This window comes from Magnolia sinica, chromosome 9, assembly GCF_029962835.1.
Source record: "Magnolia sinica isolate HGM2019 chromosome 9, MsV1, whole genome shotgun sequence".
In the NCBI taxonomy this organism is placed as follows: Eukaryota; Viridiplantae; Streptophyta; class Magnoliopsida; order Magnoliales; family Magnoliaceae; genus Magnolia; species Magnolia sinica.
Genome location: NC_080581.1, coordinates 90,573,760 through 90,586,409, shown reverse-complemented (window position 1 = coordinate 90,586,409; position 12,650 = coordinate 90,573,760). Strand labels below are relative to the sequence as shown.

Genomic DNA, 12,650 nt, shown 5'->3' with positions numbered 1-12,650 from the left:
CAAAACAGAAACCAATGCCTTCCAACGTTGAGGTCTCGTAGTTAGCTAGCTGGGCCATACGTGTGGATGATGTGAACCGTTCAAGACGTGGGTCCCAACATGAATATGAATCATTACATTCGGTCTATGGATTACCATTTCTTTAATGGAAGGACCACATGCTAGCATTCCATACTTGAGAACTTTTGTGGGGCCCACTATGATACGTGTGTAGCATTCAAACCGTTCATTGAGCCTAAAAATCAAAGGAATAATGTAAAAATCAACACCTAAAACCTCCAGAATCATTTGGGGTGGCCCACCTGAGTTTTGGACGGACCTGATTTTTGGGGTATGTTTTCGTATGGTGGGCTCCACATACAATCTGGAATTTTCTATGGTTAGTTGAGTTTTGGATGGATTGATTTTTGCACTATAGGACTCTCATGATGGAATACACACATTGCAGTGGACCCCACATCATTGGGGGTCACCTATATTGGACCATAATCCTTCATGAAAAACCATTTTCTCAAGCTGCTAAGACAGATCAAACACGCATGTTTCAAAGATTTAGTAGAAATGAGCCATGTGAATGACTAGGTCTCAAATCAAAGTTGTGATCACCCGAGTCGAAGGCACGACTCATGGTATTGAATTAGATCGGGTAGTATCAACACAGAGTCGACTCAAACTTGTTGAATTAGACTCATCCAAGTCTTAAAACCACACCATGCATTGTACCATTCTAGTAAGTTCAAAGATTACCTGATTATATGGAAGGGTGGGGAGTAGACCATCCAATCTTGACTCCAAAGGTCTAATTGGATATGATCATATGCTTTGTCCGTGTCCAGCTAGAAAACATGCATCCTTCAACCTTTTCTCCCGTATAAAAGATGATTGGAATATGTTCCTGGTTTCAAAGATGAGAATGAAGTAGGTGTGATTGATTTTCTTGGGGACTTGAGTGGTTTTGAAGAAGTTATGGATGAAGATGGCTATATATAAGCATAGAATCTCCTAGTACTCTTGGAAATAGGTTAGAAAATCTTCTAACACAACCCATTTGGGTTTTTCTTTTAAATGAAACCAGAGAAAACTGGGTTTGGAGGTAACACACACAGCCCATTTGGGTGTTTCAAAATGAGGGGAATGGGTTTGGAAGTACCCCAAATTGAATTTCATCGAATTAACTCATAAGGTGTTTTTCAGTTTTTAGTTTTGGTAATAGGTTAGAAAACCACATGGACCAGGAACCTTGAGCAAGCTAATTTGGTGGAGAGTTGTTTTAGTAGGAAATCCTAAAACAACATTGCTAGGCTTTTATTTTCCTCCTTACACAAAGTCATCTAACACAACCCATTTGGGTTTTTGAAATTGAAATCAAAGGAAGTGGGTTTTGAAGTACAACCAAATTGAATTTCATCGAATTAACTCATTTAGGCGTGCCATGCCACAATGGTAGACACTGTGAAGATTCAACACGAGCTCACAGGTTCAAGCACCCCTTGTGGTGTAAGTGCATGAGTGTGTGTGGGGTGGGTGTGCGTCCTGCATGTAAAAAAAGAAAAAGAAAAAAAAAGAGAAAGAAATGAAAAGAGACGCTTTTCATGTTTACTTTTAGTAAGTTTAGAAATTGTTTTAGTTTGAAATTCTAAAGGGGTATTTGTTTTTTCAATTTTCATAGTAGATGGTGAGGAAAAATAGGGGGACATGTGTCTTGAAGATTGTGTACACTCCAATGAGCTTAAGTGAGGATAATTAGTGGGTCCCAACCTGATGTTTGTATTGTGTCCATGCCATCCATCTATTTTACCAACTTATTTTAGAGCATCAGTCAGGAAATGAAGCAGATTTAAGGGTCATGTGAACTATACCACAAGAAACAGAGGGTAATGACATCGACTGTTGAAAGCTTAAACCTTAAAGGGCTCACACTAACGTAGATCTTTCGTCCAATCTATTTGTACGGTTCTAAAGACATGGATGACCAAAAAACATAAATATCGACTTAGTTCAAAACTTCTATGTCTCACAAGAAGTTTTCAACCGTAGGTGTTTAACTACCCTTATTTCTTATAGTGTGTTGTCAACTTGTGCTATGGATCTGTCCAAATTTTTGGCTCATGCCCTAAAATGAGCTAGAAAAATGGATGGACGGTGTACTTGATACATACATCACAGCTAGCCCTATGAATTTTACTATTTTTTCTCCATATTAACATCAAAGCCATTTCAAAAGTCATAACTCTCAACATCATATGACAGGGCTGGCTATAACTACTACTATAAATAGTGATGGCATATTTACCATCATTTATAATGATAAATGGAAAAACAAACAGCCCCTAAAACAACCTTGTCCGGCTTCTGTTTTCCTCCTTACACAAGGTCATCTAACATTACATAATTCATTTGGGTTTTCGAAACTAAAACCAAAGGGAATGCGTTTGGAGTTAACACAATCCATTTGGGTATTTGAAAATGAAACTGGAGAGGAATGGCTTTGGAAGTACCCGAAATCAAATTCTATAAAATTAACTCATTAAAGTGTTTTTCATTTTTCCTTTTGGTAATAGGTTAGAAAACCATCAAGACCATAAATCTTAAGAAAATCAATTTGATGGAGAGCTAGGAAATCCTAAAATAACATTTCTAAGCTTCTATTTCCCTCCTTACACAAAGTCACCTAACACAACCCATTTGGGTTTTTGAAAATAAAGAGAGCAGATTTGAAAGTACCCCAAAACAAATTTCATCGAATGAACTCATGGTTTTTTTCATCTTCACCACATGCGGTATTCGAAAACAAGACCCAATTGGGTAGATTTCCGTTTCTCCACGTCAAACTCAGCTCATCTTGACTAGTTGAAACTAGCACGAGTGTGGTTTGTTGGGGGTGCATGAACCTGAACAGGGATGAAATTTCTACGAAGAAAGCTTTCTAAATGGCATCTTTATTTCTCAAAAAATAATAATAATAATAAATTCATGAAATAGCCAAAATACCCTCATGAGTATGCATACAAGAGGAAATGGTACCATCACATTACTTCAATCAAGTACCCAAACTTCTAATTTGAGAGAAGCCCTATTTGACCGTTCGTTATGTTTTAGTGAGCCCCACATATAATCACGCTCAGATTAACGTGCGCATCACAATCAAATTTCATCGAATTAATTCATTCAGAGTATTTTCATCTTCACCACGTGTGGCATTCAAAAACAAAACCCATTTGGGTAGATTTCCGTTTCTTCTCCTCAAACCCAGCTCATTTTAACTAGTTGAAACTGGCATGAGTGCAAGTTGTTGGGGTGCATAGAACCTGAACATGGATGAAATTTCTATAAAGAAAGCTTTCTAAATGGCGTCTTTATTTCTCAAAAATATAAAAATAAAAATAAAAATTCATGAAATAGCCAAAATACCCTCATGAGTATGCATACAAGAGGAAATGGTACCATCACATTACTTCAATCAAGTACCCAAACTTCTAATTCGAGAGGAGCCCAATTTGACAATTTGTTATGTTTTAGTGGGCCCACATATAATCACACTCAGACTAACATGCGCATCACAATCAAATTTCATCGAATTAATTCATTCAGAGTGTTTTCATCTTCACCATGTGTGGCGTTCAAAAACAAAACCTAATTGGGTAGATTTCCATTTCTTCACCTCGAATTAATTCATTCAAAGTGTTTTCATCTTCACCACGTGTGGCGTTCAAAAACAAAACCTAATTGGGTAGATTTCCATTTCTTCACCTCAAACCCAGCTCATTTTGATTAGTTGAAACTGGCACGAGTGCAGGTTGTTGGGGTGCATAGAACTTGAACATGGATGAAATTTCTACGAAAAAAGCTTTCCAAATGGCATCTTTATTTCTCAAAAAATAATAATAATAATAAATTCATGAAATAGCCAAAATACCCTCATGAGTATGCAAACAAGAGGAAATGGTACCATCACATTCCTTCAATCAAGTACCCAAACTTCTAATTCGAGAGGAGCCTTAGCTGACTGTTGGTTATGTTTTAGTGGGCCCCACATATAATCACGCTCAGACTAACGTGCGCATCACAATCAATAAGCACCAACATTCAAACCCACTCAATATTCAAAGTCTATGCCTAGATTTCGTTAGAAGAAAAAAAAACAAAGAAGTTGGTCTGTTTGGGAATATCTTGGTCAATATAAAATCCAACCTAATAATCAGACATTCTTAGCCACTGTCTGAAGATTCGGACCGTCCATCCAATGAGTCCCACTTGGGATGGGCTGAGGTGCAAAAACAATTCAGCCAGACTAATGTGATGGTTCAAGGTCATTTTTAAATGGTGGTGAATTTTCATCCAAAAGTGGTGGGCCCCATTGTAAAGGAAGCATACCAATATCAGGCGCCATTGAGTTTAGCTGTTGACTTTTTTTGACCGTTCATTCAATTGACATCTATTGAAGGGTTATGATTTAATTATTACCATCCGTTCGGTTTCATTTTCTGCTATATGATCCCTCCACAAGGTGGCACAGGTTTTGGACAGCTGGATTGGAATGGTAGATGCGAAAGGTGGGGTCGATGGTAGACGCGTAACTGCCATTTTGAAATGGTGGTGAATTATCGTCATTGCACTATCACCCATATCTTAAAATACACAAGTGAAGTTGATTTTGAGATAACTGTCTGGATATTATTTCTATCAATCTTCTCCTTTAATTTTTTATTTTTTTTTTTCAATTTTCAAAATTTTATCTTATTTTAGTCTAGAGGGTATATTCAATTATTGTTTTAGTGAAGCATGGAACTAATACTCAATTTTTTAGGATCTGTGGCCGTGGACAATTTCATAATTTAATATGGAGTTATATATATATATAATGAGATAAAAGAGCCCCCATTATATTAAGAATTATTAAGAGTTGCTTCTTTACATTTTTACTTTTAAGTACAGTGGGTCGATGTGAATTAGTGGATATACCAAAAGAAAACCATATAAATTTATGTGTTGTGATTGTAGTTGTATTTTCTGATTTTTTTTATTTTTATTTTTTTAATATTATTCTATCCGTAGACACGAAAGGATAATTTCCCAACATAATAGAGAAAATGAAGAAACTTAAAGTTAAAATATTAGATTCAGAAGTTAAAATCTTGACTTGTAAGGCTAATATCTTAAAATATATATGTTTCAACAAATGTAAATGAAAAAAGATAACAATTTGTCTTCAAGATATAATAAACTCATAGTTGTAATTTGATCCATAGATTTGTATTTCTAAGTGTTGAACAAATCAATAACAATTGACATTGATATGCCTCACATAAATGATTTCAAAAGAATAAACCTCATAAAAATAATTTTAAAAAAAAAAAAAAAGAAGAAGAAGCAAAAGGATAGAGATAACAATAGAAGGCTAAGGATGACTTGATCAAGAACACACACTTTATGGACAATGCTATTAGGTATATATGGAATTTGAAGAGACCAGTGGTGAATTAGGTACTAGTCGGGTGACATTAACTAAGGTGTTATCCCAACGTGGCGACATTTCATTCGCATGCAGAAGCCACTAGAGTAGGCCATCAACTTATATAGGTTGAATGCCTACTCAACCCTTCTCTTGTAAGCATTGTATGCGAATGAAGTATTCTTGCACCCAAGCAACCCCACAGCTCATGCCTAAATGTGCGAGTGACTCTTACCAGTGTTCATGTAGAAATATGAACTCGAGGCCAAAACCGTTTATATGGCATATGAAAACTTTTTAAAAAGTCTTCAAATATGAAGTATTTATTTATTTTCCAAAAAAAAAAAATTTATTTTTAAGTTTTATATTTCTTAAGAATACAACAAGAATATGATATTTGTAAGCAATTCAATGAATCACTTAAAGGTAACATATACTAGTTATGTGGGGCCCACCACCTTGTAAATATGAATAACACTCCATTAATAATCTGATGGGCCTTCTTATACTCAATGTATAGCCCCAAACGCATCTTGATCAAAAGCTAATGTGGGCCAAACCATAGCAAAAAATGTAAAATTGTGCATAACCCACTTAGTTTACATGATGTGGCCCATTTCAATATGATTTGTTACATGTCTTTTAATCTCTGCGAGGAACAACTGATGAACGGCTTAGATTAAATGCACAGACCATTGAGAGGCACAACTGATGAATAGGTTAGCTGAAGATATATACACCATGGTGGTCCACAAAATATGGTAGAGAAATACATGTATGCTTCTCTCCATTCCTTAGAAGTATTCAACAACCGTTATTGTATGCATGGGATATAAAACCAGATCGTGGGCCCACTAGTCTATGTTGTACATACGACATCAGGTCCGTCCATCTAGTGGGCCAATAAATGTCACACTCTGGGGCCAAAATTGAGTTAGATCTACAGCTCAGGGGAACAAAAAATGTAGTTGGCCTCCATCTCTAATGGTTGCCGTTGGGTGGTCCACCTCAGCTCTAGATCAGGATGGATGATTTTTCGCCATCTGTATTTCGGATCATGACAATAGAAGGGCTGATGGTCAAAATGGCATATCTTTAATGGGGCTGGTGGACCCGACTTGCCAGTGCCCGGGCCACAGGAAGTTCCAGTGGTTGGAAGCTATGTAGGGCCCACAGAGATGCTCACGACAGATCCACTCCGTCCATCAGTTTCGCAAGACCAAAATAGGATAGGATTCTAAAAATCAGGCAGATAAAATAAAATTTAAAAAAAGAAAAAAAGAAAAAAAAAAAAAACCTTCATGGGACCACAAAAGTCTTGTATCCGGATGATATTTCTACCTACAGTTTATCTAAGTAGCAATAACCTTATGAGCAGTTTAGATGGGCATATAAACATCATGGTCAGCTCGGTAAGGTTTCAACGGTGGATGTTTTCATTTTAACAGGCAAGTCGGGTCTGGGCGGATACCTTTGGAGTTAAAAAGCTTTTCATGAATGGGCCCACCTAAAAGTTCTAATTTCTATATTTTCTAATAATAACTTCTTGGTTTATTTATGCGTTTGTTTGTAATCAATAAAATATTTAATTAAATGCTATGTTTGCTGTTGTTGTTGTTGTTTTTTTTTCCCCTATTTCTTTGATATGTTTATGAAATCACCCGTTGAAGACCGTTGATTTGATGTGGACAGGGGATTCATGAAATGTCTTCCTAATCCAACAATCCAAACCATCGATTGTTAACAAAGAAATAAGACAATGGTAAATGATAAACTAATTTAGATGGTTTTAGGTTGAATATCGACAATTTGATCTTCAAACATCGCGTGTGGAAAAAATATAATTTGAAAAGAGAACTTCTTATAAATAAAGTGACAATCTACCTCAATATACTTTATTTCCTCATAAAAGACAATATAAAAAGCAATCTGAATAGCACTAACCTTTTCCACCTGAAGAAAAGTCATAGTAGTAAAGCAAATCCCAAAATCATCAGATGTTACTAGGATTGATATGGGGAAGTGAGGAAGATGATCCACATGTGGCAATGGGAACGATGAGGATAGGAATTTGGTGATGGGTTTCGACCATGGAAGTTGGTGTTTCGCCATGACGGTGGACGGTTAGGGTTTTGCAAACCATTGTGCGTGATGATGGTGGTTATGGTGGAGATGCTAACTAGGGTTGGGGATTGTTGGATCCATGAGAATCATAGATTTGAGTGAGCTAGGCTGGTGGTGACAAAACATGGTGGGGACGGAAGGAGACAGCTACCAACTATCGTAAGGAACAATGGATTTATTGATCAATGGATTAAAAGAAATTCTCTGGAGTTATGACTCTAATACCATGATAATTTTAAAAGATTTAGAAAATTCTTTGATAGTTATGCATATTGCCTTATCTCAAATATAGTTTAAATATAAGAATACAATGCTATATGTGAAAAAAAATTTAATTGGTATAGAAGTAAAGTAAATTAATTAAAATATTTAGAGGAATAGATTGATTCTCCTCTCTAAAAATGATAAAATTACACAAGTTACAACCATCACATTGTACAATATGTATAGAAGATTGGACAGTTATAAGAATTTGACCAACAATCCAAATTCAATGACACCTAAGAAACCTACGACCTAGAATCCAATTGAAAGAGAATAAAGTCTAATGAAAAGGTGGTGAAATAGGCCAATATTTTTCTTTTTTCAATCTAACCATATATTTTATTTTCTGGATGACATGACCTACTTGGTGAGTGGCCCACCTCATTTCTTGGCCTGGGCATGGTGGGCTCCTCTCGATGAACGGCACATTAGGTTTAAAAGTCGGGCACACCTCTCTCTCTTTCTAAATATCAGATCTGACATGTGGGGCCATGCTTTGATAATCCAGACCATTGGTTGTCTTGAGCCACACCGTGGATGGACCATGACACAAAAAGTCTCCCAGATCAGAAGATCACAAGGACCCATCTTGGGATTTTTCACTTGAATGTAGACCATTTATTTTATTTATCTGCTTAACCATCTACCTTCAGGCCATAAATCAAAACCCTATGATTGTCGTACCGTTGAGATTTTTTGGGGAATAGTCCATCCACAGTGGGAAACAACAAACCAATGGTCTGGATTAAAAACCCGTGTATACCGTGCAAAGCCGCGTCCTTGTGGAAAAAGTTATTGTAAGTTATTCAACAGCGTGTGAAGGTTATTCATATTGTTGTTCCCGTTCTTATTCGCCACTTACTCACCAGCTTATACACTAGTGCCTTTGTGGGTCCAACTGTGTTTATTTATGCCATCCAATCCATCCATTAAGTGGGGCCCACCACGATGATGGAATTCCCTAATCCTCAGGAACATTCAATAACTAGGTGGACCACCCCACAGAAAACAATAAACAACCACCCAAAAATTTCCAAATTCATTTAACAACCCTAGCCGACCTGATGGTTGGATTTCCCTTATTTTAAAGGCTTCCAAATTTCATTGTGGGTGGAACCTGATGGACGGGTTGGATTCGATATACATGCCACGGTGGGCCCTTCTACAAGGACTTATAGAGAAAACATGCAAAGAGCAAGTGACCATAACCAAAAGCATCCTCCATGCGACAACCGTTGATCGAAATCGAGATTCGTGGCACGTATCCCGATGCAAACACATATACATACATATACACTATGAGGTCCGTGTGGGCCCATAGTGATGTGTATCAGACATCCACCCCATCAATCAGATGCACCATTCCATGGTAGACCACGGGCCTAAATATCAGTTCAATCCATGACTTAGGTGGACCACACCACATACAACAGCTGAGAGTGGTTACCCACCCATTGAAACCTTCATAATTGTATATAGAGTCCAAATATCCAGACCATCCATTGTGTGTATACCACTTGGATGAGGAGTCACACCAATTTTCAGCCGTATCCAAAACTCGAGTGGGCCCCACAAAGTTCTTTTAGATGTTTTAGCATATTAAACTCACACGGTTTTAGATGATACGACCCACCTAAGTTCCATATACGGCTGATTCTCGGGAAATCCCGTAACCTAGAGGGGACCTGCCAAATGCACGGTGTGGATGTCCGACATACATCACGGTGGGACCCACACAGCTCTCTCTCTCTCTCTCTCTCTCTCTCTCTCTCTCTCTCTCTCTCTCTCTCTCTCTCTATGTGTGTGTGTGTGTGTGTGTGGCTGTGTAGCCAATAACCTAGAGGGGATGCCAAATGCACGGTGTGGATGTCCTACATACATCATGGTGGGGCCCACACAGATCAACCTCACACTACCATTTCCTCTCTCTCTCTCTCTCTCTCTCTCTCTCTCTCTGTATGTGTGTGGGTGGGTGTATCATAACCCAACATGATTTATACCTAAAAACAAAATAGAAAAAACAGATCATACAGTCCAAGGAATTACCACATATTACACTGAAACTGAATTACTGAATTATATCCTTCCAACTGTACACATACGACCGTCGCCGGCCACCGTTGGATCGCACCCAATTCATTCAAAGAACTTAGGATCGTAGCCATTGCTCGACGTGGCCAGGATGTAGTAGGCCACTATATGACCGATCGAGCCCCACGCGAGCACATCGACGATGTTGAACCCGGCCGGATCATTGGACTTTAGCAGCCCAACATACTCTTTGGCCCGCGTATCCCCCGCCTCGAAATGGGTCACACCATTTTGCCCTGGCACCTGTTTCGCCACATTCTCACGTTGGAAGTTCAAGAACACGAACCGGCCCAAGAAGAGCGATACGGCCGTGCTGAGGCTGATCACCAATGACGCATTCAATTCGGCTCTCGGGCTTCCAATCTTAGCTATGGACCGCCTAGATGTCGTAGATGATGACCGATGAACGGTGAATTTTGAGTAGAAAGCATCAGTGGGCCTAATGGGCCTGAGCCCATGGAAGGATTGATGAGGTGTGGTGGTTGATTGGGAGTGTTTTGGTATGGTTGGTGTGAAGGTTGGGGTGGTGAATAAGGTGGATGCCATTGGGTTTGGTTATGGGCTTGGGCTTGGGCTTGGAGTTGGGCTTTGGACGATTGGAAATGAAGGGTTTTTGAGGGGGTGTGTGGATTGTATAGGAAGGGAGAGAGAGAAAGGGAAGAGGGATTGGTGAGTTGTGAGGAGAAGAGGATCTGATTTTGGTGGTTTTGATTGGTTGGATTTTGATAAGGAATCTTTGGTCTGAGAGTGGATTAGATGTGGCTAAGGTCTTACTCGAGACAGAACGGAACTAATCATGGGGCCCCACTTGATTTATTTATTCTACATCTACACCATCCATTGGATTTGCAAGATCATTTTAGCGTATAAGACAAAAAACTAATGAGATTAAAATCTCAGGTGGACCATGATATAAGAAAGAGTGGTGATTGAATGTCCCACCATTAAAAACTTGTAGGGCCCAACATAGTGTTTTTATGAAGTTTATTTTCCATCCAACCTGTTGATAAGGTCATAATAACATGTATGAAGGGAAAAAAATATATAAAATTGATAAAAAAAACTACTTGGCCCACAAAAAAATTTTAATGGTGAAAAATAACTATTTCCTATGGTATGGTCCACCTGAGATTTGAATCTACTTAAATTCTGGGATCCTGCCATAAAATGGTCTGAAAAAACGGATGTGCGGAATGGATATAGAATACACACATCAAGGTGGGCCCCAAGGAAGGGACGCACCGTATTGGGTAAGGCCAGGGGCGTACCTAATCCGCTCCCCTTTGGTCCAGATTAAGAGGATGAGTAGAGCTGGAAGAACTGGAGTACGGTGGTTTGGTCACTCCACATTACAACTGTCAGGATTTTGTGTCAATCAGATCCGTTCATCTAGTAGTTCCTATCATTGATTGTTTATTTCTAAAAAATGACAGATTTTCAGTAATAATTATTTTGGATATAAACTGAATATTTGACCGTTAAATATTATTATTTCTTCCGTCGACTTGGAGTCCATTAATCTGATGGATAGGATCATCCATTATCAATCTATCAAAAACCATATTCCATCCAAAACACAAATAGCTATATCAACGGTCTGAAATTAGTAATTATATTTACATGTATGCTATAATAGAGATAGTATAGAGATAGTTCTACCATACTTCAGTTCTTTCAGGCTCTACTGTACCATCTCATTGATGTGAGAGGGAGATATTTTTTGTTTGAGTACGTTTTGTGTCTGTCGCGACTCAGAATCTAGCATACGTCGCGACCCGAGAGGCCCACATGCTTAGATGACCCAAGCATGTAAACGGTTCATATTTTATCCATTATCATAAATAATATATTTTCATGTAATAACAGAATAAAGATAATCCTGACCTTTGATTTTTAGATTTGAATCCTATCCATTGAAGATTTTCTTTTCAGTTTCCAAAATTCATCTTCGATAGTGATGTCCAAAACCATCCATTGAAAGATTCCGTAGAGCATAGATTGCACCTCCATGCTATTTTCGCACAATAGTACTAATATAGGATGGGTCTGATACAATCAGAGCGGTTCAACCAGTAGTATCAACTCATGATGTCTAGTGTTGCAAAAACATGATGTTTATATGCCCATCTAAACTGCCATCTGATAAAACGCATTTGAACGGTGATGGTGTGAAAAACCCCACGCGTTAATCCAGTGAGCCCAACCGATGATCAAAACCGAAAAGGAAACCAATGGTTGGGATTCAAGTAGTTAAGGAAAACTGATATAAATAATTAAAGGCAATCTTTTAACCAGAGGGATCCGTGGCGCAATGGTAGCGCGTCTGACTCCAGATCAGAAGGTTGCGTGTTCGATTCACGTCGGGTTCATTAAGGAATCGTTTATCATATTCCCATAAATGATAAACCATTCCCTTTTTTAAATTTTTATTTATTTATTTATTTTATCTATATTAGTATGTTTTTTTCACATGGATCGTCCATCATGTAGGGCCCATTTTTTGATTTACCAACTTGAAACTACGTTTAGATGAGGGAATTGATCTTTATGGAACTGGTGATGCAGTCCAATTATCGATATGGACAAACCCATCAAGTTAGCCTAATGACAATGGTCATGGAATGGTGACGCGACCGAGTCATATCCGAGTCAACTCAGTCTTGGTAGCTGCCAACGGCCTGTCCTAGGGTTAGTCTCGGCTTAGATTTTGAACTGTTTC

The 12,650-nt window shown here is 38.2% G+C and overlaps 1 protein-coding gene and 1 non-coding gene across 2 annotated transcripts; one reads left to right on the top strand and one right to left on the bottom strand.

The window, feature by feature from the left end:
* Positions 1-9,852: 9,852 nt before the first annotated feature.
* On the bottom strand, positions 9,853-10,586 carry LOC131256055 (photosystem I reaction center subunit V, chloroplastic-like). The gene has a single exon (XM_058257084.1). It carries the CDS (start codon positions 10,475-10,477, stop codon positions 9,977-9,979), a length of 501 nt encoding a protein of 166 aa, XP_058113067.1. The 5' UTR covers positions 10,478-10,586; the 3' UTR covers positions 9,853-9,976.
* Positions 10,587-12,228: 1,642 nt separating this feature from the next.
* On the top strand, positions 12,229-12,300 carry TRNAW-CCA (transfer RNA tryptophan (anticodon CCA)). The gene has a single exon. It is a non-coding gene; the product is annotated as a tRNA-Trp (tRNA).
* The last annotated feature ends 350 nt before the right edge of the window (positions 12,301-12,650 follow it).

Excerpts from the sequence above, each read along its gene's own strand:
- LOC131256055 (XM_058257084.1), bottom strand. The coding sequence starts at position 10,477 with ATGGCATCCACCTTATTCACCACCCCAACCTTCACACCAACCATACCA.